Raw genomic sequence first — 26651 nt, 5'->3', positions numbered from 1 at the left:
TAATTTGATTTAGGGTAATCCCAGAAAATTGGGCTATTGACAGTTTGAAATTGTTTGTTGGGGAGGGGGCAATGGAGGAGCTTGTCACTTTGTCAATGTGGAATTTTGAAATTATAGGGAATATAATTAATTTTGAGGGGGAGTAGCAAGATTTGCTCAGAACCGTGATGCTCAAACTCTTCTGTGTGTCTTTCATGATGTTCCACAGGACATTTCAGTACCAAGAAACGCAATACTGTGTACACAATGCATTTGGCAAAAGCAACTTGCATTCCTATTGTGTTCCTCAGATAGAAAGATATGCCTGAGCACTTCACAGAATGGAGGCCAAAAACTAACCTTTAGAGCGGTTAGGACTGAAGGGGCAACTCAGGAGAGGGCACAAAATCACAAGTGAAAGCAGAGTGCAAGGTTAAAAAGTGGAGGTATTTTAAAAAAAATTCCAAAATGTTGGGCAAGAAGAAAGAACGATGAAACCTCAACAAAATGTTGAGCAGTTGGAAATGCTGTATATTAACATCCTTGTGGTCAGTAGAACTAGGTGCTGTAGACATACATTTAGAAACCAACTTTCTGCATTACTTGCTGACTTTGTAGTTTATTTTATTTCATGGGAAGTGAGAGTTGCTGGCAAGGTCAGCACTTGATGCCTATCCCTAATTTTGAACCACTGCAGTCCCTGTGGTGTTGGTAGATTCACAGTGCTGATCGGAAGGGAGTTCCAGAATTTTGACCAAGCAGCAGTGAAGGAATGATGATATAGTTCCAAATCAGGATGGGTGTGTAGCTTGGAGCACAACTTGTAAACTGTGATCCTTCCATGCATCTGTTGCCCTTGTTCTTCTAATTGGTACAGGTCATTGGGTAAATTTTCTTGCCCTGCCTGTTGTGGGAATCGTCGCGGGTCAGATGGAAAATTTGATGGACAGTTGAAAGGCCCGTTGATCCCGGGCAGGAATTTACAGTCTCGAGGTGGGCGTGACCAGAAATTCCTGCCCCAGGAGATGGGAAGGTATCAATGAAGGAGGCTTGGGTAGGATGGTTCACACTGCTGCTACTGTGTGGTGGGGGAAGTGAATATTTAAGGTGGTGAATGGGAAACCGATCAAGTGGACTGCTTCTTCCTGGATGTTAGTGTGATTCTTGAGTGTTGTTGGAGCTGCATTCATCCAGGCAAGTGGAGAGTATTCCATCGTGCTCCTGACTTGTGCCTTATCGATGGTGGACAGGCTTTGAGGAGTCGGAAGGTGAGTTCGTCACTGCAGAATTCCCAGGTTCTGACCTGCTCTTGTAGCCACAGTATTCATATGGCTGGTCCAGTTCGGCTTGTGGTCAATGGTAGCTTCCAGGATGTTAATTGTGTGGAAATTCAGCAATATACCATTGAATATCAAAGGGAGATGTTTTAAATCCTATCTATCAGACTCCTTTCCAGTATTTTGCTCACCACAGACGTAAGACTGACTGGTCTGTAATTCCCAGGGATTTCCCTGTTCCATTCCTTGAATCGGGGAACAATATTCGCCTCCCTCCAATCATCTGGTACTACTCCAGTGGAGAGTGAAGACGCAAAGATCATCGCCAACGGCGCAGCAGTCTCTTCTCTCGCTTCCCGTAGAAACCTTGGGTTTATCCCGTCTGGCCCAGGGGACTTATCTATCCTGATGCTTTTCAAAGTTTCCAGCACATACTTCTTCTTAATATCAACCTGTTTGAGACTATTAACCTGGTTCACGCTGTTCTTAATATATTCGTTTAGGGCCTCCACTACCTCCTCAAACTCTCGGCACAAGTTCCCTCTACTATCCCTGATGGGCCCTACTCTCACTCTGATCATCCTCTTATTTCTCACATAAGTATAGAATGCCTTGGGGTTTTTCCTAATCCTTCCCACCAGGGCTTTTTCATGCCCCATTCTAACTCTCCTTGGTCTATTTTTTAGTTCCTTCCTGGCTACCTTGCAACTCTCTAGAGCCGTGCCAGATCCTTGCTTCCTCAACCTTACATAAGTTTCCTTCTTCCTCTTGACTGGAAGCTCCATTTCTCTTGTCATCCAAGGCACCTTCACCTTACCACTCCTTCCTTGTCTCAATGGGACAAAGCTATCCAGCACTGGCAGCAAGTGCTTTTTTAAACAACCCCCAAATTACTGTTGTGCATTTCCCTGAGAACATCTGTTCCCAATTTATGCTCCTCAGCTCCGGTCTAATCGCAGTATAATTTCCCCTCCCCCAATTAAATACCTTCCCATATTATCTGTTCCTATTCCTCTCCATGACTAAGGTAACGGTCAAGGAGCTGTGGTCACTGTCACTGAAATGCTCCCCACCGAGAAATCTGACATCAAGCCTGGTTCGTTGCCAAGAACCAAATCCAATATGGACTTCCCTCTAGTCGGCCTATTTACATATTGAGTCAGGAATCGTTCCTGGACACACCTGACAAAATCTGCTCCTTCCAAACCATTTGCACTAAGGACGTTCCAGTCAATATTAGGGAAGTTGAAATCACCTATGATAACTCTGTTACTTCTGCACGTTTCCAAGATCTCTCTGCTGCTATTGGGGCGTCTGTGGAAAACTCCCAATAAAGTGACTGCTCCTTTCTTGTTTCTTTTTTAAAAATAAATTTAAAGTACCCAATTAGGGGCAATTTAGCGTGTTCAATCCACCTACCTTGCGCATCTTTGGGTTGTGGGGGCGAAACCCACGCAAACACGGGGAGAATGTGCAAATTCCACACGGACAGTGGCCGAGAGCCGGGATCGAACCTGGGACCTCGGAGCCGTAAGACTGCAGTGCTACCACTGCGCCACCGTGCTGCCCTTCCTTTCTTGTTTCTGACTTCCACCCATACTGACTCAATCGACAAACACTCCTTGACTACCTCCTTTTCTGCAGCTGTGATGCATTCCCTAATTAACAGTGCCACTCCCCTTCTTCTTTTACCTCCCTCCCTAACCCCGGAACATCTAACAACCATTCCTGCTCCTGTGAAATCCATGGGCGGGATTCTCTGATCCAGGGGCTAAGTGTTGACGCCGTTGTAAACGCCGTCGTGTTATATGACGGCGTCAACAGGCCCCTGGGATCAGCGATCCTGTGCCGCACAGCCAGGGGCCACCATGGCACTGGAGCGCTTCACGGAGCTCCAGCTGCCGATACCGGCGTCAGAGCGGGCGTGTGGGTCTGCGCATGCACGCTATGGCCAGCGCGAATTCGCGCATGGGTTGCCTTCTCTACCCCGGCCCCGATGCAACATGACGGAGAGCTACAGGGGCCCGGCGCGGAGGAACATAGGCCCCCCACCAGGACAAGCCAGCCCGCCAATCTGTAGGCACCGATCACGGGCCAGGCCACCGTGGAGGGCCTGGGATGCTACTCTGAGGAACTCCCAACAATTTCCTGAGCCTGAGATGATTGGCCACCAGCAACCATAACCAACTTGCTTTATGTTAGGTATGACTTCAATCAGTGGAGCATTTTCTCCCTGATTCCCATTGAGTTTAATTTTGCCAGGGCTCTTGATTAGATGCCACACGTGGTTAAATGCTGCCTTGATGTCAACAGAAGTCACTTTCTTCTCACCTCTTGATTTCAGCTCTTTTGTCATGTTTAGACCGAGGCTGTAATAAGGTCAGGAGCCAAGTAGTCCCAGCGGAACCCAAAGTGAGCATCGGTGAGCAGCTTATTGCTATGTAAATACCGCTTGCTAGCACTGTGGATGACATCTTCCATCACTTTGCTAATGATGAGTGCAGACTGATGGGGTGGTCATTGGTTGGATTGAATTTGTTGAGCCTTTTATGGATAGGGTATACCCAGGCAGTTTTCCACTTTGTCAGAGGGGTGCCTGTGTTATAGCTGCACTGGAATAGCTTGGCTAAGGGCACTGCTCATTCTAGCGCACAAGTCTTCAGTACTACTGCCCCAGAATGCTGTCAGGGTCCATGAAATGGTTGAATAAAATTGTTAAAATGAAAAATGAAAATGAAAATCACTTATTGTCACGAGTAGGCTTCAATGAAGTTAGTGTGAAAAGCCCCTAGTTGCCACGTTCCGGCGCCTGTCCGGGGAGGCTGGTACGGGAATGGTAGGTACACAGAAAATTCCAAAACAGAGGAAAAACTTTGAACATGTAATCCAATGTTAATTATATTGATTGGAAAACTGCTGGCATCGCACTGAGATATTTGTTTTCTGTTATTGAACAAGAATCCCTCCCTGCTAGCAGCGCAGACATGTATCATTCCCTCTGTATAGTTTCTGAAAACTCCTGGTATAAAAAAAGAATAGAATGCAGAAATGTTCCAACAAATGAATCACATCTTTGTATTTGAAGACGGTTTTCAACAAGCTGATAGAAAATGCTGGTAGCAGTAGTTGTTGTGCAGGAACAAACGTAAACTGAGTTGAAGGATACCATTTTCCATTTTAAAGCTTTCCCATTTATTGTCATTATCCATAAGTATGCGTAGTTTGAAGTTATGAAGTATAAACACTATCCAGGTGCCGGGGAACAGCTGCCAGTGAATGACATGCTGAGGGAATGCTTTTGTATGTTTGTTCAGTATTGTGTGGCTTGCTGAGCCCCTTTCACAGCAAGAAATATTTTGACTAAAATGTTTCCGATTCGTTCTGTTCTAGGAATTCTTCACCTATTTTTCATATTAGCGGGGCAGTGTCCAAAATCTACTATTCATTCCAGCCTTTTCAAGTTACATTTCTGAAGAATTATGTTTCTTTGGCAATAATTGTTTCTGTTTGTGGATTGTTCCATTACGTCTTGTTCTTTACACAATGAGTTATTTTTTTGTTGCCTTTCTCAGATCATTGAAAACCACCTGGTTTACATGTTTCGTTCAAGAATCTGGCGGAAAACTACCTTGCTATAAAACAGTAGTGAGGGGCTAGAGACATATCAAGTTTACATACCATACTTCGGTCTTGAGCAATGGGTAACTTGATTCAGACTTTTGTATCTCTTGAAGAGGAGGTAATGGAAAGCAAAGGGCAAGATTTTCTTTAGTCTTTATCAAGTAGTTTAATCAAAAAGGTGCCATTTCCCCTAGGAGTGCTGCCGTTTGCAAGAAGAGCGTGTCCATGCAGAAATAAATCACAATAATGTCAAAGGAGTTTTGAGTGTGCTATGAGTTACCTTTATTTGTTACCTTTCCACAGTACAAATTCGCTGACCACTAAATTTATTTTAAAAATTACCAAGCTGTAGTCAGTTTTATATTTAATAACTTAACATTATGCAAGGGCTTCTTGAAAATGGCCACAATGGGATTCCTCCTCATGTCCAGCAGTTTCTCAAAGCACTTTCTCAGTAACTTTGAAATCATTTTGCATAGCCCATACCTATGTTTCAAGTGCTTTCAATTTCTGGACAGTTCTGTCCAGTACTTAGTAATTTTTGAAAATTGCTCAGCTGTTGAAACTAACCCAAAATTGCCTTTGGATTTATTATTTAAAACACCGAAAACAATTAATATTCTGCTTTAGATAAATGCAAAGTAACTTAATCAAAGGACACCATAACTTGATTTTCATTTTTGTTTAAAGGTTTCTCCCAGTTAGAAAGATTTGTTACGACTGTTAAAGAAAACAAGTACATTTTTCTTCTGGTGAATTCTTTTTTAAAAATAAATTTAGAGTACCCAATTCTTCTTTTTTTCCCAATTAAAGGGTAGTTTTAGTGAAGGTCAATTCACCTACCCTGCACATCTTTGGGTGTGAGGGTGAGACCCACGCAGACACTGGGAGAATGTGCAAACTCCACACGGACAGTGATACTGAGCCAGGATCGAACCCAATCCCTTGGTGCCATGAGGTAGCAGTGCTAACCACTGCACCACCGTGCTGCCTGCTTGTGGTGCATTTTAACTGAAAAGTTATGGTAAGGGCTGATTTGGTTATCCAGGAGCGCACAGCAATGGTTGGTACTCATGAGTAGAGTACTCCTTTGTGCTGTTCAGAATGTTCTGTTCAATAATGGACAGAACATCACAAATAGTGTGCCTATGTTATCTCACGATATGCTGTCTGTGAGTACCAGATTGCAATGTCGCCCTGATTATTGTATAGAATCAGACCGAATAAAAGGCCAATTGATCCATTTTGCTTGTGCCACTCTTTGAAAGAGGCAACCAATTAACCCCACTCTCCTGCCCTTACCCCATACTCTTTATCTGTTTTGTTAAAGAAATCCTGTTATATTTGGGTAATATGAAAGAAATGTGAGGAAATGCTAGTTAGAGACTGTTCATAGATGCACAGAGGTTTGAAGATTTTTCACTCTCTCCGAATTTGAGGTTGTTTCATTTTTATCAATGATGCTGTTAATAAATCCTCAGACTTTAAATCTTCAAATATGCAACATGATGCATTGATTCGGTTATGATATCTAGGAAATATGAGTACATAGGAATTACTGCCTCTTTTCAGGAAATGTTTTGAAAATTATGTTCTTTGACAACCCTGCCAAATCAACCTGCTGTCAACACACTCTTATACAAGATACTTTTTGTCTACAGATTTTGATTGTTTCCGTGGATAGTGGGGGAAATGAAGCAACCAAATTATCTAATGTTAATGTGGCACCCAATAGCCATTTTGCATTTAATAAAGTACATCTCGCTATCAACTGTTGACTTTTTTGAAAAATGAATGCACACTATCAACTGTTGATTTCTTTGAGAAATGAATGCATATGCGTGCGTGTATGAGCGCATCCATAAGTACTCAAGTTAAAGTACTTTAATATTGAAATAAACTTTTTCTTGTGAATGGTACCTTTCATTGCACATTAAGAACGCAACAATCCTTTGTTGTGGAAATTGGAAAAAATATCCATTTTTAAAAATAAATCACCCGTAAATTCTCAGGAATATGTTGCTTATAAATGTGTGAATCGTGACAATGCAAGTGTATGAGTGATAATTAACAGTTAGCATACAGCCACAACCAATCCAAAACAAAATGACTCTTTAATGTTTCTCAAGCACTTAAATGTGAGAAAGTGCATGAATCTAGCTGTGCAATGCACAATATCTGTTGAAAGTCAATAAGTATTAAGAAAAAAAATTTACCTGCAAGTCCTTGGCATTGCAGTTACGTCCTGGAGAAATGCAAACAGTTTTGATGGGCGAGAGCCACTCCATAGTATGAATAAGAGTTTCCAAGTATGATGGTATGTCACTCAGTGTTGACTATTAAGAGAATCTGCCTGAAGGTCTGATTAGCTTGACGAAAAGCACAAAGGCAAGTCTTGACCAACTGCTGCTTAAAACCTCAGCATCACTTCTGTTGCCTCCAGACTTGACTATTCCCGTGCTATCCTGGCCAATCTTATTTTTTTTTACCCTCCATAGACTTCAGCTCACCCAAAACTTTGTTGCCTGAATCTTAACTCCCACCAAGTCATGTTCATGCATCAGTTCAGTATTCACTGATACACAATGGCCTCAACAGTGCCTCAAATTTTAAATTCTCATCCTTCTATTTAAATGCTCTCCATGATCTCACCGTTCCCAATCTCTGTAACCTGCTCCAGACCACAACCTTTCACAATTTTTTCATACTTCTAATTCTGGTTTCCCGTGCATTCACAATGTCTATTGCCCCTCTGTTGGCACCTGTGCCTTCATCTGCCATGGTCAAGCTCTGGGATTCCCTGTCTAAACCCCTTTCTACCCCTTTAAGGCACTCTGAAAACTTACCTCTTTTGTCAGTCTTTTGGCCAATCTTTTGTCATGTTGCTTTAATGTGACTTGGTGTTAAATGTATTCTGATTTGGATTGAATCTCTTTGTGAAGCACCTTGGGATGTTTTGTTATTTCAGTGCTACTATATAAATGTAAGATGTTGTGAGTATATTACAAAACATCAAGAGACAGCGTTACCAGTTGAGGTCTCTTTTGTCTGGAAAGAAAATCCAGGCTCTAGGTCACTGTCCATGTGGAATTATCTCTGGTCTGTGTGGGTCTTTCCCCCACAATCCAAAGATGTACAGGATAGGCCATGCTAAATTGGCCCGTAATTGGAAACATTAAAAAAAAGTTACTTTTTTTACAGAGATGTTGATGAGAATGTGGAAAGAATAGAATGTGAAGCAGATAGGTTTGATGCTTTTAAAGGAAGGCTTGATGCATAGATGTGGGGAAAAATTGAGAAGGATGTGGGGAAGGCTGGGAAGAGATAATTTGTACTCAAGAGGAGGTTGTGTATGGAGTATAAACACCAATAGAGATCAGTTGGGTTATTGCATCTCAATCCCTACTACTCTCATGTTTAAAGGTAAAACTGCAAATAAGGATATGTCATAGCATGGATTGGGTGATGGAAAGAACGACTTGAAACAACGTTCATAGGAAATGTCAGTTAATTAGTTCAGGTAGGTTATTCTAAAAGCCAGAGGAAGTATTGATAGTAGAGGTCTGTAGAAGCACTGCTATGTACCATATTAGTCTGATTATAACAAAATGTCATTCTGGATATCCTTACCCATTGATTGTCACAGGTTAATACAACCGGCAATAATACAGTCCAAGATACTGTCATGAATAGCTTCAATCACTTGACAAGTGTTTACAGGCAATCATGAAGGAGTAATTTTGAGATTCTTGGATTTGTATAGCTGTGTGCGCACACTGGTCAGTTGATATCATGAGATGATACCTTTCAATAATTGTGTACTTGGGAGAATCACAGAAACAGCCAGTTGACACTCATGTCACCAGTAGCTCTGTGTCATATTGTTCTACGTAAGATACAGTAGCTGCCACTCTACCGCAAACTTAGGTCTTCATCATGCAGCCGGTGTCGGCACCATGAGGACCTGGAGCCATAGGAATATAGGATGTAGGAGCAGGATTAGGCTATTCAGCCCCTCAAACCTACTCCATCATTTGATAACATCATGACTGATTGACTGATTTGTTTGTGCTTTCGATTCCACTTGTCTGCCACCCCATTAACCTCAGATGCCCTTGCCTATCAAACATTTTATAACTCTTAGAGTCCTCAAAATCCTGGTTGCTCTACTCCGCCATGGCGTACAGGTTTCACATATGGAAGGATGTTAGCACGGGTGTGCCATGTGTGCACTGGAAGTATACATGGTGTGCAGGTTCCAATCTCACTCAGTGGCTATTGTTTTGGCACCAGACCTACCAATTTGACCCTCTTAAACACTTTAAGCTGAGCATGTTTTCAGCTGCACAAAAGACCTCCTGCTAGCACTAATGTAAGATTTGGTGTTATTTACTTACTTGTGCTGCTGCAGTTTATGGATGTACTGTATTGTTTGGAGGAGCTCTGGAAGGTCGTTTGAGTCAGAAGAAATAAAGCTGGCCTTTTTCAAGGAGCTCTATGACGTTTGAAGGGCTGCCTTCCTGCCTGCAGAAAACCTATAATGCTTGGGGTTTATAGTCACAATCCTTCTTGTACTGCAAAATGGCAGGGAAATGGAGAACAGACTGCAGAGAAGTGAAACTGCACTTAGGGAAGAGGTAGCAGGTTTTCAACAGAAGGTATACCTCCTTAAGGAATTCACTTCTCCTACCTCCACCTCAGCTTGGAACAATATCTCACAAAGCTGCAAGCCACTGAAGAGATGGTCACTGAACTGTGTCACAAACTCCATTTGGACCAGCAACCGCAGAGCAAGGTGAACGCAGTTGCTGTCAAGATCACAGTGGCCTTCAGCCTCTCCGCCTCAGGATCCTCACAGCCAAAGCTGCTGACACCCCCACTTCATCAAGGAAGTGACAGAAAGAGAGGGGACTTCATAGTCTTCTCTCTAACCAAAGAGAAGTCGGAGGAGCAGGCATGCAGTTTTGCCAGAGTAATGGGATTCCCAATGGTGTATAGAGTGCTATTACCTGCACAAATATAGCTTTGCGGGCACATTTCAATGAAGAGATGTACCATTCCCATAACATGCAGTTGGTGTGCGACCGTACATGGAGAATTATGTAATTGAATGCTCACTATCATGGCAGCAGCCACAGTGCTTTTATCCTGCACCAGTAAACCGTACCCACCATATTCACGTCACCATTGGGGCAGCACGTTGGCGCCGTGGGTTAGCCCTGCTGCCTCACGGCGCGGAGGTCCCAGGTTTGATCCCGGCTCTGGATCACTGTCTATGTGGAATTTGCTCATTCTCCCCGTGTTTGCGTGGGTTTCGCCCCCACAACCCAAAGATGTGCAGGCTGAGTGGATTGGCCACGCTAAAATTGCCCCTTTTTGGAAAAAATGAATTGGGTACTCTAAAGTTTATTTTTTAAAAATTCACGTTACCGTGATGAACTAGAACATAGGTGCTTGGTGACCAAGGCTACCTGGCTCATAACTTCCCTCCGCAGCTCAATCACACATGCGTGGTGCAGTACAAGATCCATGTTACCACTAGGAACATTGTGGAGCAGACCATTAGGACTCTATAATGATGATCCCTCTGCGGGCCTCACGATAGCATGGTGGTTAGCATCAATGCTTCACAGCGCCAGGGTCCCAGGTTCGATTCCCGGCTGGGTCACTGTCTGTGTGGAGTCTGCACGTCCTCCCTGTGTGTGCGTGGGTTTCCTCCGGGTGCTCCGGTTTCCTCCCACAGTCCAAAGATGTGCGGGTTAGGTGGATTGGCCATGCTAAATTGCCCGTAGTGTAAGGTTAATGGGGGGGATTGTTGGGTTACGGGTATACAGGTTACGTGGGTTTAAGTAGGGTGATCATTGCTCGGCACAACATCGAGGGCCGAAGGGCCTGTTCTGTGCTGTACTGTTCTATGTTCTATGTTCTGCCTGGACCACTCAATCGGAGCACTACATTACTCACTATAGTGTGTCCTGCATTTGTTGTGATCTGTTTCCTACTACATAAACAAGGGTGCATCCCCTGCTACTAGTCCTTCAGTTAGCTCCACAAGAAGAGGAGGCACCTGGGACACCATCATTCTAGAGACAAGCTATCCTTGCATACCTCATTAGATTCTGGTTTCCCCTAAAACTATTCCCATGTCAATGCTGCTCCAGAATTCCCCAACACTCCATCCCTGTGCTACAGATCATTGTAGTGGCCAAAACCTTAAATTAAATATCCTCCCAAAATGCTGATACATTCTGACTATAACTAAGAAAGGAAGCTGCCATTAATACATGCAAAATTGAATTACTCACCCTGATGCATCCCTGTAGCTTGCCTTGCACTTGGATGCCTTGGTCTGTCCTCGTGCTCCTATCCAGCATGGCACCAGTGGCGGCAGCATAGCTAGTGGAAAAGTGCTTCGGCGAGACTGTGGGTAGCCTTGCTGGTTGCCCTGAAGCAGCTCTGATGCTTGAGGAGATAGCTTTGGACTGTGTAAGCGTAGCATGGGTGCCGAGAGCCTGTGTTAGTTAGTTGTGAAGCATTGGCAGGGGTACTGTTGGGAGTGAAGCAGTGGGATACTGAATGCTGCCTTCCTGAGAGAGCACAGTAAGAAGTCTTACAACACCAGGTTAAAGTCCAACAGGTTTGTTTCAAACACGAGCTTTCGGAGCACGGCTCCTTCTTCAGGTTGTAAGACTTCTTACTGTGCTCACCCCAGTCCAACGCCGGCATCTCCACATCATTCCTGAGAGAGGGCAGCAAGCCTGTGCTCCATGGAACCACTGCCACTTCCATGAGACGGTGCTTCCACAATCCTAGTTATCTAATGTAGGACAGACCTCTGGACTACAGCGAGAGCCTGCCTGCCACTATGAGCACTGGTACTTGCAGCCATAATGGAAGCCATCTGAGTGTAAAACACAAGCTGAGCTTTACATGGCAACAAGCATGGGATCCAGAACCTTGGTCTGAGATTCCACCGCAGTGTATAAATGTTGGGTTGTTTCTTTCTATGCTACAAAGAAAACTGAGACATGGGCTTGCTGACACTGCATAATGGGTGGGTCTGCGGTTGGTCGTCACACCCTTGCGAGAAAGGATGGCTCCTGAGCTCTGCACAACTGCCTGTACCAAGCTGGAGCCACTCCTCCATGCTCCTCGACAGTGGCAACACTCTGAGCTGGCCTTTCAAGTACTTTGGTGTGCATGCTCATCAGCCTTCTCCTTTACACTGCCCCATTGAAGATGTCAATTGAGTCTTCTGCAGCAGAACCCGTCTGCAACCTCACCCTCAGGGAAGCTGGCACATGTGCTATCCTTTCCCTTGGGTTTGGTCTGTTTTGCCTAATAGCTCACTGTGTGCTGATCCCACCTCTTTCCTACCCTCCAAAGTTTGTGCAGTGACCATATCTGAGCTACTGACTCTGACTGCCAGATCAAGAGACAATTACATCAGACATGCACTTGTTTGCGCCCTTTCTCATGAAACTGCAGTGGCTGGTCAGAGAGCAGCTTTTGAGTATCTGAAAGCAGAAATGCAGAAGTGGAGAATTGGGGTGAGGAAATTGTGGATGGAATTCAAGTGGTTCATGGCCACACCATTTGCGGCTTGAACGTCATGTCAGATAGTGGGCTGAAGGTGAAGTGGGGTTTGAGAAGTTGCAGGAGGCAACTCTGCACCTCTGCATGTCAAAACAACACATGTAGGAGTGACCACCGCAGAGTCCTTGTTGAAGTAAAGTTTTCACACTGAGGGCATTGTCTCTGCCTGTCAAACAACACATGGATGAAACACTGAGGGCAGGGAGACACAAAACGTTGTTCACCAAGAGTGGTTTGATAGCACCACTACTGACTAAGCTGGTGTAGTCCTGAAGGGCATAGTTGCCACACTGAATTCGCAGCACATGGATTGAGAACTAACACAAGAGAAAAATTACTGGATAAAAGCAAATTACTGCGGATGCTGGAATCTGAAATGAAAGAGAAAATGCTGGAACATCTCAGCAGGTCTGGCAGCTCTGTAGGGAGAGAAAGGAGCTAACAAAAAATTAACTTGATTTGATCCTCACCAATCAATGACAGCCATGGTAGGAGTGACCACCGCTCAGTGCTTGTGGAAGTGAGGTTTTCACACTGAGGGCATCGTCCATTGTATTTTGTGGCACTACCACGATCCTAAATGGGATAGATTTAGAACAGATCTAGCAACTCAAAAACGTGAGGTGCTATAGACAGCAGCATATTCCTCACTCTACCATTACCATCAAGCCAGGGGACCAACTCTTATTCCATCTATGTAGAGGGCATGCTGGGCATACCCAAAAATGAGGTGCCAACTTGGTGAAGCTGCAACACAGGATCCTTGCATGATAAATGGCAGAAGCAGCATGCAATCGACAGAACTAAGTGATTCCATAATTAATGTCTTAAATCAAAATACTGCAATCCAACCATCTGTGAATGGTGGTGGGAAAATAAATAGCTAATGGAAAGAGGAGTCCATATATACATTTCCTCATTGTCAATGATGGCGGAGCTCAGCACATGATGCAACAGATAAGGCTGGGACATTTGCAACCATTTTCTGTCAGAAGTGTAATTGAATGAACCATCTTCAGATTCCCGCCATCACAGATGCCCATGTTCAGCTTATTCAGTTCACTCTGTCATACCAAGAAACAGCTGAGCACAATGGACACTGCAAAGATTATAGATCCCCAATAGCAGCCCAGCTACAATGCTGATGACACGTGTTGCAAAACAAGCCATGTCTCCAGACAAACTATTCCAATACACCAACAATATGGAAAAGTGCTGAGGTAAGTCCTGCCTCCAAAATGCAGGATAAATCCAATCTTGCCAATTATTGCCCCATTGTCTGCCCTCAATCACCAGTAAAGTGATCCAAACGATTGTCAACAGTGCTATCAAAAAAACACTGTCCCCAATAACCTGCTCATGAGTGCTCAGTTTGGTCTCCTCCACGGCCATCTCCAGATCTCGTTACAACCTCAGCAAAAGGAACTGCATTCAAGGTGAGGTAAGAGTAACTGCCGCTGATATTAAGGCAGCACTTGTGTGTGGCATCAGGGGGACCTAGTATAATTGAATCCAGTGGGAATTGAGGGGAAAACCCTCCTGACTGGAGTCATATCTAGCACAAAGGAACATAGTTGTGGTTGTTGGGGGGTCAATCCTCAGCCCAGATATTGCTGCTGGAATTCCACAAGGCAGAGTCCTCAGTTCAACTATCTTTGACTGCTCCATCAATGACCTTCCCTCCATCATTAGGATCAGAAATGGGGGAATGTTTGATTGTGATTGCAGTGTTCAGTTCTGTTTACAACTCCTTGGACAGTTATGCAGCCTGTGCTCACCTACAGCAACACCTGGTCAGCATTTAGACTTTGGGTGATGAATAGCAAGTAACATCCTCGCCTCCCCACGACATTCAATGGAACTTCCCAATTTCCCACCATCAACATTCTGGAGGTCATCATTGACCAGAAACTTAACTGGAGCAGTATATGAATGCAATGGCTGCAGAGCGGGTCAGAGGCTGGGAGTGCTGCTGTGCTGAGTAGTGACTCGCCTTCTGATTCCATAATGCCTTTCTGCCATCTAAGGCACAAGTAGTCTGATAAAAGATACTTTCCAGGATGGCTGCAGCTCCAACAACATTTAAGAGCCTCAGCACCGTCCAGAATATAGAAGCCCATTTGATCAACATCCTACCCACCACCTCAAATATTCCATCCTTCCCACCTCGGGTGCACCTTGGCAATCATGCGTTGCCCCCCCATGCCTGGAAACAGTATTATCGATTTTGAAACCCAAATGCCCACCCACTCAAAATGGCGGCAGTCCGACGGAATCCCGTGAGGTCTCCACCATGCATAAATGCATGATAAGTAACTAAAACAATGGTGAATCCTGGCAGTGCTACAGATATGTGACACGTATTGGTTAATGCAAGTTCTGGTTTTACTGTGTCGATTCACCAATTCACTACAAACCCCCCCCCCCCCCCCCCTCCCCCCCCAAAACACCACACCTACAAGAACACTTAATATTAAATGGCATATGGAAAAACAACACTGAATGGGCAGTACGGTTGCATAGTGGTTAGTACAATTGCTTCACAGCTGCAGGGTCCCAGGTTCAATTCCCAGCTTGGGTCACTGTGCGGAGTCTGCACGTTCTCCCCGTGTGTGCGTGGGTTTTCTCCGGGTGCTCCGGTTTCCTCCCACAGTCCAAAGATGTGCAGGTTAGGTGGATTGGCCGTGCTAAATTGCCCTTAGTGTCCAAAATTGTCCTTAGTGTTCGGTGGGGTTACTGGGTTATGGGGATAGGGTCGGGTTGTGGGCTTGGGAAGGGTGCTCTTTTCAAGATCCAGTGCAGACTCGATGGGCCGAATGGCCTCCTGCACTGTAAATTCTATGAAAGGAATAATTCACAACACAGAAGGGACAAGTGTGGGAAGAAGCAAACACTAGTGCCACAGAACATAACAGAATGAATTAACTTTTGACAGCTTACAGCCAAGCACTTTTCTGTACAAAAGGAGAAAAGAGCTCAAAGTCAAAATATGAATTTTGCTTTTAGCTTTGCTCCTCTACCTCCCTTTTTGTAGGGGTAAGAATACACATAGTGGCACCTTTTGTTTTGCCAATTTGAAAGATAGGAATGCTAGGTCTTGGGTATCTAGCAGAAGCTGGCATGCGAGAAGGTGTCTGCACTTCCTGTTCGTAAGTGTGTGTATACTTATTGTCAAGGCAGAAACCTTCTGAGTTTAAAAATAAATGTTAGTCTGCGTGACTCAAGGCTAGAAATTCTTCATGCTACTGATGTGTTTGTTGGAAAGTAATAGCCATTTTGTGTCAAATATAGAGTGGAGGCAGAGAGGAAAATATCGAAAGAAATAACACAATAGGATACACTGCACTTCCTGGCCTCATGAATCCTTTTGTTTACAGAATAAACTTGCTCCTTGTTTCTTAAAAACATTAAATATAAAATAAAACTTTGCCTAATATTTATAAGGTGTTTGATGGTTTAGTTTGAATGCATTTATATTTTATATGTGTAGATAATTATCACATTTCATGCCTCTTATTATAGAAGAGGTGGGTGTAGCAGAGTCAGCAGTTCTCAACCCATGTATCACATGCATGATGATGCCAGGAGCAGCATGTGTTGTTCCATCATGCAAGTGAAGAAAAAAGCATTTTGTTTACATCATTTTGTTTTTAGGGTATGAGATTGATTTGGTTTTGAAACACCAGTATGAGGATGGAGTGAGCGATTTCCACTGAGGGCAGAGTCGTCTGGCTGACATCACAATAGTTCATGCAATACACGTCTTGTGATTTTTCTTTTACGCTCTGTTATGACATATGGATGTCTTAAGAGATTCATCAGACAGAAGCCTATGTGATCAGTTATTCTGTATTCCAACCAAGGTAAAAAGACTAATAGATCGTTAAATAGTGAACAATTCAGAGAAAACATTTAACAATTCTCCCTTGTTTTAGCTTGTCTCCTTTAGTTGTAATAGTTTAATACCCTGAAACAGATAACTTTATACATTTTTTATGTTTCTGGATAAAGAGCATCAATCCTGTGCTTTTAAAAGTGAAACAGTGAACCTGGATTCTCCTTTGCTTTCTAAAGATTAACTTGAACTACAAAGAAAACTACTAAAATAATTATCTCTTCAGACAAAATGTTAGGATAACTAACATTAATGGCTGGTCTTATTTGCACCTACAATGTAGAGAAAGAGTGGCTCCATTAACATATAGGGGAGGATTCTTTGCCACCCGCCACCAGTAGTGCGGTTCCCAATGTGGGGGTGGATTGAGCGTTGAGCAAAAAATGGGGGGCAGGATTCTCTGTTTCTGAGACTAAATGTTGACGTTGACGCAGAAGTCGTGGACTTCCATGACAGCAAAACTGGCACCGTACCTGGATCGATTCAGCAACTGGGGAGGGGCTAGCACTGGCACCAAGTGGAACACAATCCAATGAAAAACGGTGTGGGTTTTGCCGGGCCTGTGATTGACACTTGGGAGGCTGACATGCTGCAGTGGTATATACACATTACAATCCCCACACACACTCATCCCAGCCAACAAGATGACACTGGTTCATAGATCATAGAACATAGAATTTACAGTGCAGAAGGAGGCCATTCGGACCATCGAGTCTGCACCGTCTCTTGGAAGGAGCAGCCTACTTAAGCCCACGCCTCCGCCCTATCTCCGCAACCCAGTAACCACACCTAACCTTTGGACATTATGGGCAATTTATCATGGCCAATCCAACTAAGCTGTACATCTTTGGACTGTGGGAAGAAACCGGAGCACCCGGAGGAAAGCCACGCAGACACAGGAGGAATGTGCAGACTCCGCACAAACAGTGACCCAAGCTGGGAATCGAGCCTGGGACCTGGAGCTGTGAAGCAACAGTGCTAACCACTGTGCTACCATGCTGGTTGTGTTGGAGCATGCCCATATAGCTGATTGGTCAGCTCGGGCCAGAAGGCACCTAGAGGGATGGCCTATATGACCAGTGGCCCTAAATTCACAGTGGGCTGTTTGTGGCATGTGCAGCTGCGTGGCTGCCTTTCCAGCTGTGGCAATGTTGTTCTTTGCCCATCCACTCCAACCCCACAGCCTACCTCCTAGCCACCCCTCGCTACTTCCTCCGGTCCTGGCTGAAGCCCCCTGGCCAGTGGCACAACTGTCATCAAACTATGGCGATGTTGGACACTTTCTGTACCTCCTCTTTCTCCCTCAGCAGCCATCATGCCGGTTTCATGATTTTTAAAAGCAGAAGTGAACCGCGCCGTCGGGAACTCGGCCTATGCCCGTTTGGGCCCGCTAATGACATGCAAGCGGTGATTACTGCATGTGTGTTCCAGACTGCATTGACTCCGCTGTCGAGGTGATGGAGAATTGCGATTTGGCGTCAATTCGGCGCCTGCCACGATTATAGCGTCAAAATCTATTCTTCGCCCAATCTCGTTTCACGATTTCGGAAGCAGCCAATGGAGAATCCTGCCCCGGATCTGCACCCATCCAGTGATCAGGTTACCCTCATGCATGCGTGCATTCCCCCGCACCAACTCGAAATGGCGGCCCAATTCTGGCAGTCCGACGGAATCCCTTGAGCGCCCCACCACGCATTAATTTGCATGGCACAGGAGCAGGAATCGTCCCTGGGCACTGGTCCTCATGCCTGTGCAGAACGGGAGTGATTCTACTCCAGATTGCAATCTGCCCACAGACATTTGTTTTAGAGGTTGGGATGATTTGAGCCATGAAGAGGTATGTGGGACCTAAAGATGCCAGCAAGCCCAGCTTCTCTGAAATCAGGCCGTTTTTAAAAAGCTCCCTGATCTCAATGTTAATTGACAGGCCCCCCCCCCCCCCGGCATTACAAACCTCGCAGACAAGGGGAACATCCCCAATCCTTGATGAAAGAGTGTTATCCACACCCCCACCCTCCCACACAGACATCAGGGTGACGTCACCCGCCCCTCCCCCCTCCCCATTCTCCCGACTTCAACCCCCCACCTGCCACCAATGATCACTGACATGGGACCCTCCCAATTGGTCTCCTTCGGACCCCACCCCTTGGCACTGCCCAGCCATTTCCCAGCCACCCAATGGTCTCACGCCAATGGTCATCATGTCTGGACTCCATTTGTGGAGACCAGTAGTGATTTGCGCTGGTGTCACATAGCATCAACTGGTGGGAGAATTGCAGGAAACGGGAGAATCTGGCTTAAAACAGATCCTGCGTATTTAAATACAAATTTTAAGATGCTGGTCATGTTCGTGCCCAGGGAGGGGATGAACTATATTGCGTATGTTGGGAGGGCCCAGGGGCATCGGAAACTGTTTGGCGGCCAGCAAAAATCCTTTTTCGGGCCTTACTCGGAATTCTCCTGACATAGCGGGATTTGCGCTGGGCACAACCTGGCCAGAGACTCATCCACATAATGGGGCAGTAGGTTGAATATTAAATGACAATTTGCAACTGAGACCTTTCCCAATTTAAATGTCTGTTTGATTCCATATTTAATGTTGGATGCATTTCGCCCCTATTCCATTCTATTTACAGAAAGCTCCATTGGCAAAGTAGTTGGTAAGTATCAGGATTCAGGGATGGAGAAAGAGAGAGCAGGCAGGCAGCTAATGCAGAAGTAGTGTACTGAAAGCTACTTTTATTTCTTATTTATAATGTACATGCACAGTCTGGATTAAGGATGACACCACTTTAACTTCAGAGATCTGGAAGGGAATGGATGGCAGAACAGTGAGCTGGAGCACAAAGGTACTAACAAAAAGAAATGATGACTGTTTATTGAAATGCATTTTCTTTTGCATTAGCTTGTCTTCAGATATCGTTCCCATAGGAATGTGTATGAAATATGTTTTGAGAGCTGAGCTTTAACAACTGGAAACTGGTGCTTGTGAGTTTGCTGTCTTATTTAGTGATATAGTGATGATAACTGCAGGGGCAGTTTATTCTCTCTAGTTCTACAAACAGTTACAGGCTTCAATTAAGCAAGTCTTATACTGTCATAAGCAAACCTTAATGCAAGGCTTACGCACATGCAGCTGGTGCACTTGTTGTTTGTCAAGTCTTTAACTTAAGAGACCAGTGGGAGTTTTTAATTAATGTCTCTGAGAAGTGTATGCTAGTCTGTTTAAACCATCTTGGCAAATTTGACTCATCTCCCCTTGTAGTTGATGCAGTCACTTGAGCCTTTGGAAATTCACAACATTAAAAGTTGTGTTGCGTGCTGTTGTCTATATAACATCCATCTCATCAGTCAAAAAAGTCTCATGCAAATGGTTTGCGTAAAAGATTAATTTGACTAAGAGGAATCAAATGCTGGCCTTGGAAAGCTCACCCTTTCAGTGCATGCCCTGGCTGCTCTCATTTTATCCAGTGGTCATTAAAATGTGAAGCTTATTGTTCTTTAGATAGAAAGCAAACAGGGTTGTGGAAAAAAATTAAACTTTAATTTAATTTTCAAATTATGTTAAGCATCCCGTATATAGAAATTAACAATAATTACATGGAACTAGCTAATGTAATTGCAAACTTTAAAATTTGAAATAATCAGACCAAATTATAATTTAAAACTTGATTACTAAGCGCTGGGGTCACGCTTATGATTTTTTACAATTTGCATATACAATAAAAAAGGCAAAACCCTGCCAGAATTGATTAACTAGGGCTTCTATTTTAAAAAATAATATTGATTTGGCTGTTATTTTGCTGTTTGTGTATAATAGTATTAAAATTGTACTGTTTGTGTGAAATGGAAGAAAAGAGCCATCTAAGGATTTAAAAAAATAAATTTAGAACATCCAATTCTTTTTTTCCCAATTAAGGGGCAATTTATTGTGTCCAATTCACCTACCATGCACATCCTTTTGGGTTGTGGGGATAAAACCCACGCATACACGGGGAGGACATGCAAGCTCCACACGGACAGTGACCCGGGGCCGGGATGGAACTCTGACCCTCGGCGCTGTGAGGCAGCAGTGCAAACCACTGTGCCGCACTTCATCTAAGGATTTATAATAATGTTTCTAAAAATCCATATATATTTTTTAATAGAGATTAGGTGGTACTTCTTCACAGTATGTGTTGTGTCTAGATTTTGGAGGTTGTAAATGTACAAATTAAATTTTGCGTAAAACTACTCATTTGTCACTAAGGAGCAGGGCATGGTTTACCCTCATAATTCTCACATGGTCAGTACCTGAAATGATCCAGACCAGCGAGCAGAGGCATTTCCCTGCATGAAACGAAAGAAACTCCAAGCCAGCCACCTGTCCCAATGTGTCATGTTTTCTAAAAGTTTATTGAAAATCGTCATTGACTGTGAATACTCCACTCATAACCTCAGTCATAAAATGGTACATGTAATGGGGAAGCCTAATAAATTGCCCAGAAAAATACCTACACAACAGTTAACAAAATGAAGCACCAACTGAAAAAAAAATCAACTTGATCATGTTTCATTTAACGAAACATGAAAATTGGGTAAAGCAAGGTAAATTGAATAAAGTAAAGTATCAATCACTGGTGGTACATTTTGTACATTATCTTATTTTATTTTGCTTATTATTTACAAAAGTGATATTATGCAGTGCTCAGGTGAAAATGATGATGCACTTTACATAAAAGCCCAGAAAGCAACAATCTTGTGCTCTGTTGCGTTTTCTTTGAGCTGAGAACATGCTCTCCTTATTACCATAGGAATATGAGTCATGAATGTAAGTAACTGTTTTTTGCATTAGGTGCTCCCTGGAGGTATTAGAAAATATCATGTCCCTGCATGAAATGTAGATGTGAAATCTACCAGAAAGAAATATTTATGACCATTTTATGCTTGATTAGATTTGGATGACATCTGTTAGAAGATGGAGACTGGACAAAGTGAAAGCTGCTCCTGGGCAAATCTGAACAGAGTTGTTTAGATGATGCAAGGGCAGAACCTTCCATTATGCTAGGCAAAACATAAACACTGTTAGTGTGAATGCAGTTGACAGGAATCTGCTGTGATGGGGACAAAATAATCTGACTTCTTGAACACAAAGATGGAGCTGGTAATATCTAATACACTGGCTACTACATAGAACCAGGTAATATATATAGCTCCTTCCTGTTCTTATAGTTCATTTTAAGGTCAGTGCGATCTTTTTAGGTTTAAATAGCTTGATAATTCAATAAAACATGATACTTGCCTTTGTTTGATTTTGTTTTTTGTTTACATGACTTTCATGAGGAGTGTTTTAATCTTAATTTAATTTGTCAAAACTACGTGAAAGATAGTGGGCGGCATTCTCTGGTCGGCAAAATCGCGTTCGGCGATCAGCCGGTGAATCCAAGTTACCGACGAAATCGGGTGCGGGGCCACTTTCGCGATGCTCCGCCCCCTCCAAAGCGGCGTACTCTTTAGGGGTTCGCCGCACGTTGTATCGACGGCCTCAGGACGTTGGCTGAGGCCTGCCCCTCGATGCTCCGCCCCCGACCGGCCAAGATCCCGATGGCGTGGGACTCTCATGCTATTACTTGTCGCAAACTCGGCGTGGCGGCTGTGGACTCAGTCCAGCACCTCCACAGTGGGGGGGGGGGGGGGGGGGGGGGGGGGGGGGGGGAGCTGATCCACAGACAGGGGGGACTTTGGCAGGGGCTGGGGGCACTGTTGGTGGGTGGTCTGGGGTTCGCGATCCGGCCAAAGGGGGGCACTATTTTGAAGGCTGAGTCTGCCCGCAGCCGGCGCCGTGTTGAACGGCGCGGTTGCTGCCGGCCGCCGGCGTGCACATGCGCGGCCACGGATCCGCCAATTCTTCGGCCGTATTGGCAGCTGGAGCCGGGTGCTCTAAGCTGCCTTCCTGCTAGCCCCTCACCAAATAGAGGATTGGTGGCCATTTTGTGCCAAATTTTCGGTCGTAAAATGCCACAGTTCCCACGCCGACGTCAGGATATTGCCTGAAAATCGGAGAATCCAGCCTGGTGATTTTATATGACTTTTATGAAAAAAATGTCCCAACTGATTTCAGCCGCAAAATCCGATTACCAAAGATAATAACTGACAATTTAATATTTGGATCAGAAAACTATATACGACTCGTGCTTCCCTAAACTTTTAATTGTTTACTTTGTGCTCTTGTTAACATTCTTTACCTTTTAACTTTTATTTCCAGTCTTGCCACTAAAAAATGCTTTTTCAAGCTGAGATATATCTTTCTTAAATATGCAATATGTGACCAAAAGAGCTGGATCAACGGGTGATTACTAATATGAAAAGTCGTTAAACCCACCATCTTTTCCAAAGAGTAGTTGTTAAGTCTTTATTGTTTTACGGGAGTTTAAAGCAAGCCAGTGCTAAGTGAGAAAGTGGTTTTGATTATTTAAACCCCCCTCTATGCCTGTAAAGCCTAAAGAAGGGGATTACATAGGTTACTCAGAGTTCTTGCTCATACATATATTTCATTGACAATGAACAAAGCATGCAACTGAGCTATTGATTTAAACCAAATTCAGCTGGGAATGCTTGTAACAGTTATGACAAAGAAGCACTTTATTGGGACACTGGCAAAGGTTTTTTATTGCATGTTTGCATTTTTAAAGTATTTACAGTGTTAAAAATTTGTCTATAACTAAAATGATAGGAAGGTTTAAAACTTTGGTATGACTTCAATGATAAAGTTTCACTAACTAGCTGACAATGGTCAGAGCGGAGTTATAATAGCTTCTCATTTGTTAAATTAATTCTACCAGTTACATCAAACGGTAGAAAGCATCCAGAATTCTGCTATTGGGAAATCTTTGATCTCGAATCCTATTCTTAAGAAATCCATACCAGCTATTGCAGTGCTTGTGATGTAGGAAGTGCTTTTCCTGCTTTTGAATTCATGTTTTGTCCTTACAATGAAAGTACTCCAATTTTACACCGAAAATCTGCTTGATAAATGAATGGGTCCAACATAACTTGTAAGCAGCGTGATAGCACAAATAACAGATGAATGATTGGTCTGTTGGTTCAGCTCCATGGGCCTCCATTCACACCCTTAGTACTATATTTAACCCTTTGAATACCTTGAGGATTGAAATCCTTTAACACTTTCCAAATTGCTCGCTTCTTACTCGTTATTCATGACAGAAACTAATTTTAAAAGTTCTTCATGCTGCTGACTAAAATCAGAATAAACTTTGAGTGGTTTTAACTAACAAAGAAACCACAAACCTGGTGTATCTTTCTTTCATTGGGGTGTCAGGGTGCTATCATGCAATTGAGAGGATTAATATTAGTGCCTGACAAGAGTATCTAATAGTTATTTTCACTTTATGTTTTATGTAAATTGAAATGAATTGTGAAGGAACTAAATGAACAAAATACTAAAATAATTTGTAACATCTGTTAGAAAGTCCACTATATGTGTGTGTGTGTGTGTGCGCAGTTAGAGACTGATTTCTATTTGGTTGCATGGCAGTTGTATTTAATGCGTTGCTGAAACATGTCTCACTTCTAAGCAATATTCAAGCTCCTTGCTACCAATCAACTACTTAAAATCTATTTCAGTTTTCATTCTATATTGCATGTAACGAGAAATTAGCTGTACAACAAGATATATATATATAGTGCATATGGTCTTTCCTTTGTCTAAAATGCAGTCAATCTTGTAATGTTGTCACAATACAGGAGACTAAGCCAATAGTATGATCATGTTAAAAACCACAGTACTGAAACCTTTCTAAATAACTCTTTGAAACTTGGGATGAATCATATTTTATTTCTTTGCAATACATACTGCTTAGTGTGCATAGTTTATATTTCCATATGATTGCTGGTAAAGAAACAAACCAATCAGTTTTGTGTGCTGAAACCCTCTTTTTGAACATCTCCCTGTTACATATTACCCTCAGTGGAGAAAGCACAGGAAGAGACCTGGTTGTCAGTCTCCACCATCTTCCTCTTGGGAATTCAGTATGTGAGGTAGTGTGATATATGCGTGCACATCCTGCTGTCTCATAACTGTACCATGTCGGTGCATAGCTTTTATATGAATGCAGTTCCAAGAGGCTCCTTTTGGGAGAAAATTAGCCACTCGTCCCATTACTTATTCCAAATTTATCCTCTCACTATTTAGCATGCATGCTGCTTAATGTCTGCAGTACAACAACAGCTTGCATTTATCATGCACCTTTACTGTAATAAAAAACTTTTTAAGTCGCCAGGACGAATGAGGTGAACTACATTTTGAGTTTATGGTCAGTAGGAACTTTTATTAATATTCCTCCACTGTTACTAAATTGTCTGACTGCTTATCTGACATCCTTCAGTAGCACCTTCCAAAACCCGTGACTTCCACTATCTAGAAGGGCATGGGCAGCAAGCACATCGGAACAGCATCACTTGCACATTCCGCGCCAAGCCACACAGCATCCTGACTTAGAAATATATCCGTTTCTTCATTGTTGCGGGATCAAAATCCTGGAACACCCGTCCCAGCAGCAGAGGGTGTGACCTTGCACCGGCTGTACTGTAGCAGTTGAAGAAGGCAGTTCACCACCAAGGAAAACTAGGGATAGGCAACAAATACTGGCCTTGTCAGTGATGCCCGCACACCTTGAAAGGATAAAAATAAGGTTTAGTATAGGATGAGCAAATATTTCCCCCCGTTAAATATTGGGAAGACTAATGCAATTAATTTTGGTCTCCAGTCTTATTGACTCCATCCATTCCTCTTCCTGGCAACAAGTTGCGATTAGGCAATCTCGGTGGCATATTTGACCCGAGATAAGTTTCCGACTTTATTCATCTACGTGTCATCACTAAAAAGCCTGTTTCCACTTCTGTAAAATTGCTCAACTTCACCCCTGTCTCAGTTCATCTGCTACTGAAAGCCTTATCCATGCCTACCTTACCTCTATACTTGACTATTCAATGTGTTCCTGCCTATCTCTAATTGCCATTGGGAAAGTAATGGTGAGTTACTGTTCTGCTAGGAAGTGAGTCCCAGAATTTTGATCCTGCCTCAGTGAAGGAGCAGTGAAAGTTCCAAGTCAGGATGGTATGTGGCTTGGTCGGAAACTTGGAGTTGATTTAAGGTTCTACCTTAAAAAACTTGAGGTCATCCAAAACCCTTTAGTCGAATGGTCTGGCACAAATCGGGTTAATATGAGACTGAGTACATTACCACCCACACAGTGATGCAAAGAACATGACCCGCACCTCGGGGTCAGTCTAGTTTTGGACAGAGTCGTGTGCGCAAGCAAGCATGGAAACTGCTCTTAACTTGAACCCTTTACTGAATATATGTACCCAATGCTTGTAGTGAAAAAATATATAGAGTTAACCTACTTAAGACTATGAAGACTTCATAGTGAATGGCATCCAAAACCCTACAACTTGATAGCAGTAAATGGAAAAATCCAAAATCTTGCAACAATTGCAGAGAAAAACTAAAATCCTGCAAGATGAAATAGAAATTCAAAGTAGCATTCTGACATGCGCCAGGGAAAAGCTCCAAAGAAAGGCTTGGATGCTGAAGGCAGAAATTTATAATTTCCCACAGAAGCATAAGACACCATTGGAGCCCTTGGAAATCCATCTGTAATTCTCAGAGTGCAAACTCCGTCAGCAAACTTAGCAGGGGTAAACTAAAACTTTTCCATTTCAAGATATAGCAATCCTGAGAAACCTTTAAATTGTTCATGGTTAGAAATTACTGTTTAAAACTCTGTCAGAAAAAACAAATTCTCAAGTTGGTGCTTGGAGATGTGACATCCGAGCTCACTCTAAAAACACAATTAAAATATAATTAATTAAGCAGCAGGTAATAGGCAGAACTAAGCGATTCCACAACAAACGCATCAGATCTAAGCTCTGCAGTCCTGCCACATACAGTCGTGAATGGTGGTGGACAACTTAAACAGCCCACTGGAGGAGGAAGCTGATCAAATATGCCCATCACATCCTCAATGATTTTTTAAAAATAAATTTAGAGTACCCAATTCAATTTTCCAATTAAGGGGCAATTTAGCATGTTCAATCCACCTACTTTGCACATTGGATTGGATTGGACTTGATTATTGTCACGTGTACCGAGGTACAGTGAAAAGTATTTTTCTGCAAGCAGCTCAACAGATCATTCAGTACATGGAAGAAAAGGGAATTAAACAAAATTCAAGAAAATACGTGAGAATACATAATAGGGCAACACAAGATATACAATGTAA

The 26651-nt window shown here is 43.3% G+C and overlaps 1 protein-coding gene across 15 annotated transcripts in view; it reads left to right on the top strand.

Annotated features, from left to right (window-relative positions):
- Nucleotides 1–26651, top strand: part of foxp1b (forkhead box P1b) — a 645688-nt gene that overhangs the window by 306027 nt on the left and 313010 nt on the right. The window contains exon 2 of one of the 15 annotated variants that reach the window (XM_038810662.1): nucleotides 19138–19217. The exons of the other annotated variants lie outside the window; for them this stretch is intronic. Coding sequence (XP_038666590.1) covers nucleotides 19185–19217 — 33 coding nt within the window. The 5' untranslated portion in view covers nucleotides 19138–19184. The remainder of the gene's footprint in view (nucleotides 1–19137; nucleotides 19218–26651) is intronic. 15 annotated transcript variants of the gene reach the window in all.

This window comes from Scyliorhinus canicula, chromosome 11, assembly GCF_902713615.1.
Source record: "Scyliorhinus canicula chromosome 11, sScyCan1.1, whole genome shotgun sequence".
Lineage (NCBI taxonomy): Eukaryota > Metazoa > Chordata > Chondrichthyes > Carcharhiniformes > Scyliorhinidae > Scyliorhinus > Scyliorhinus canicula.
The sequence above is the reverse complement of the archived record's forward strand: the minus strand, read 5'-3'. Positions and strand labels throughout refer to the sequence as shown.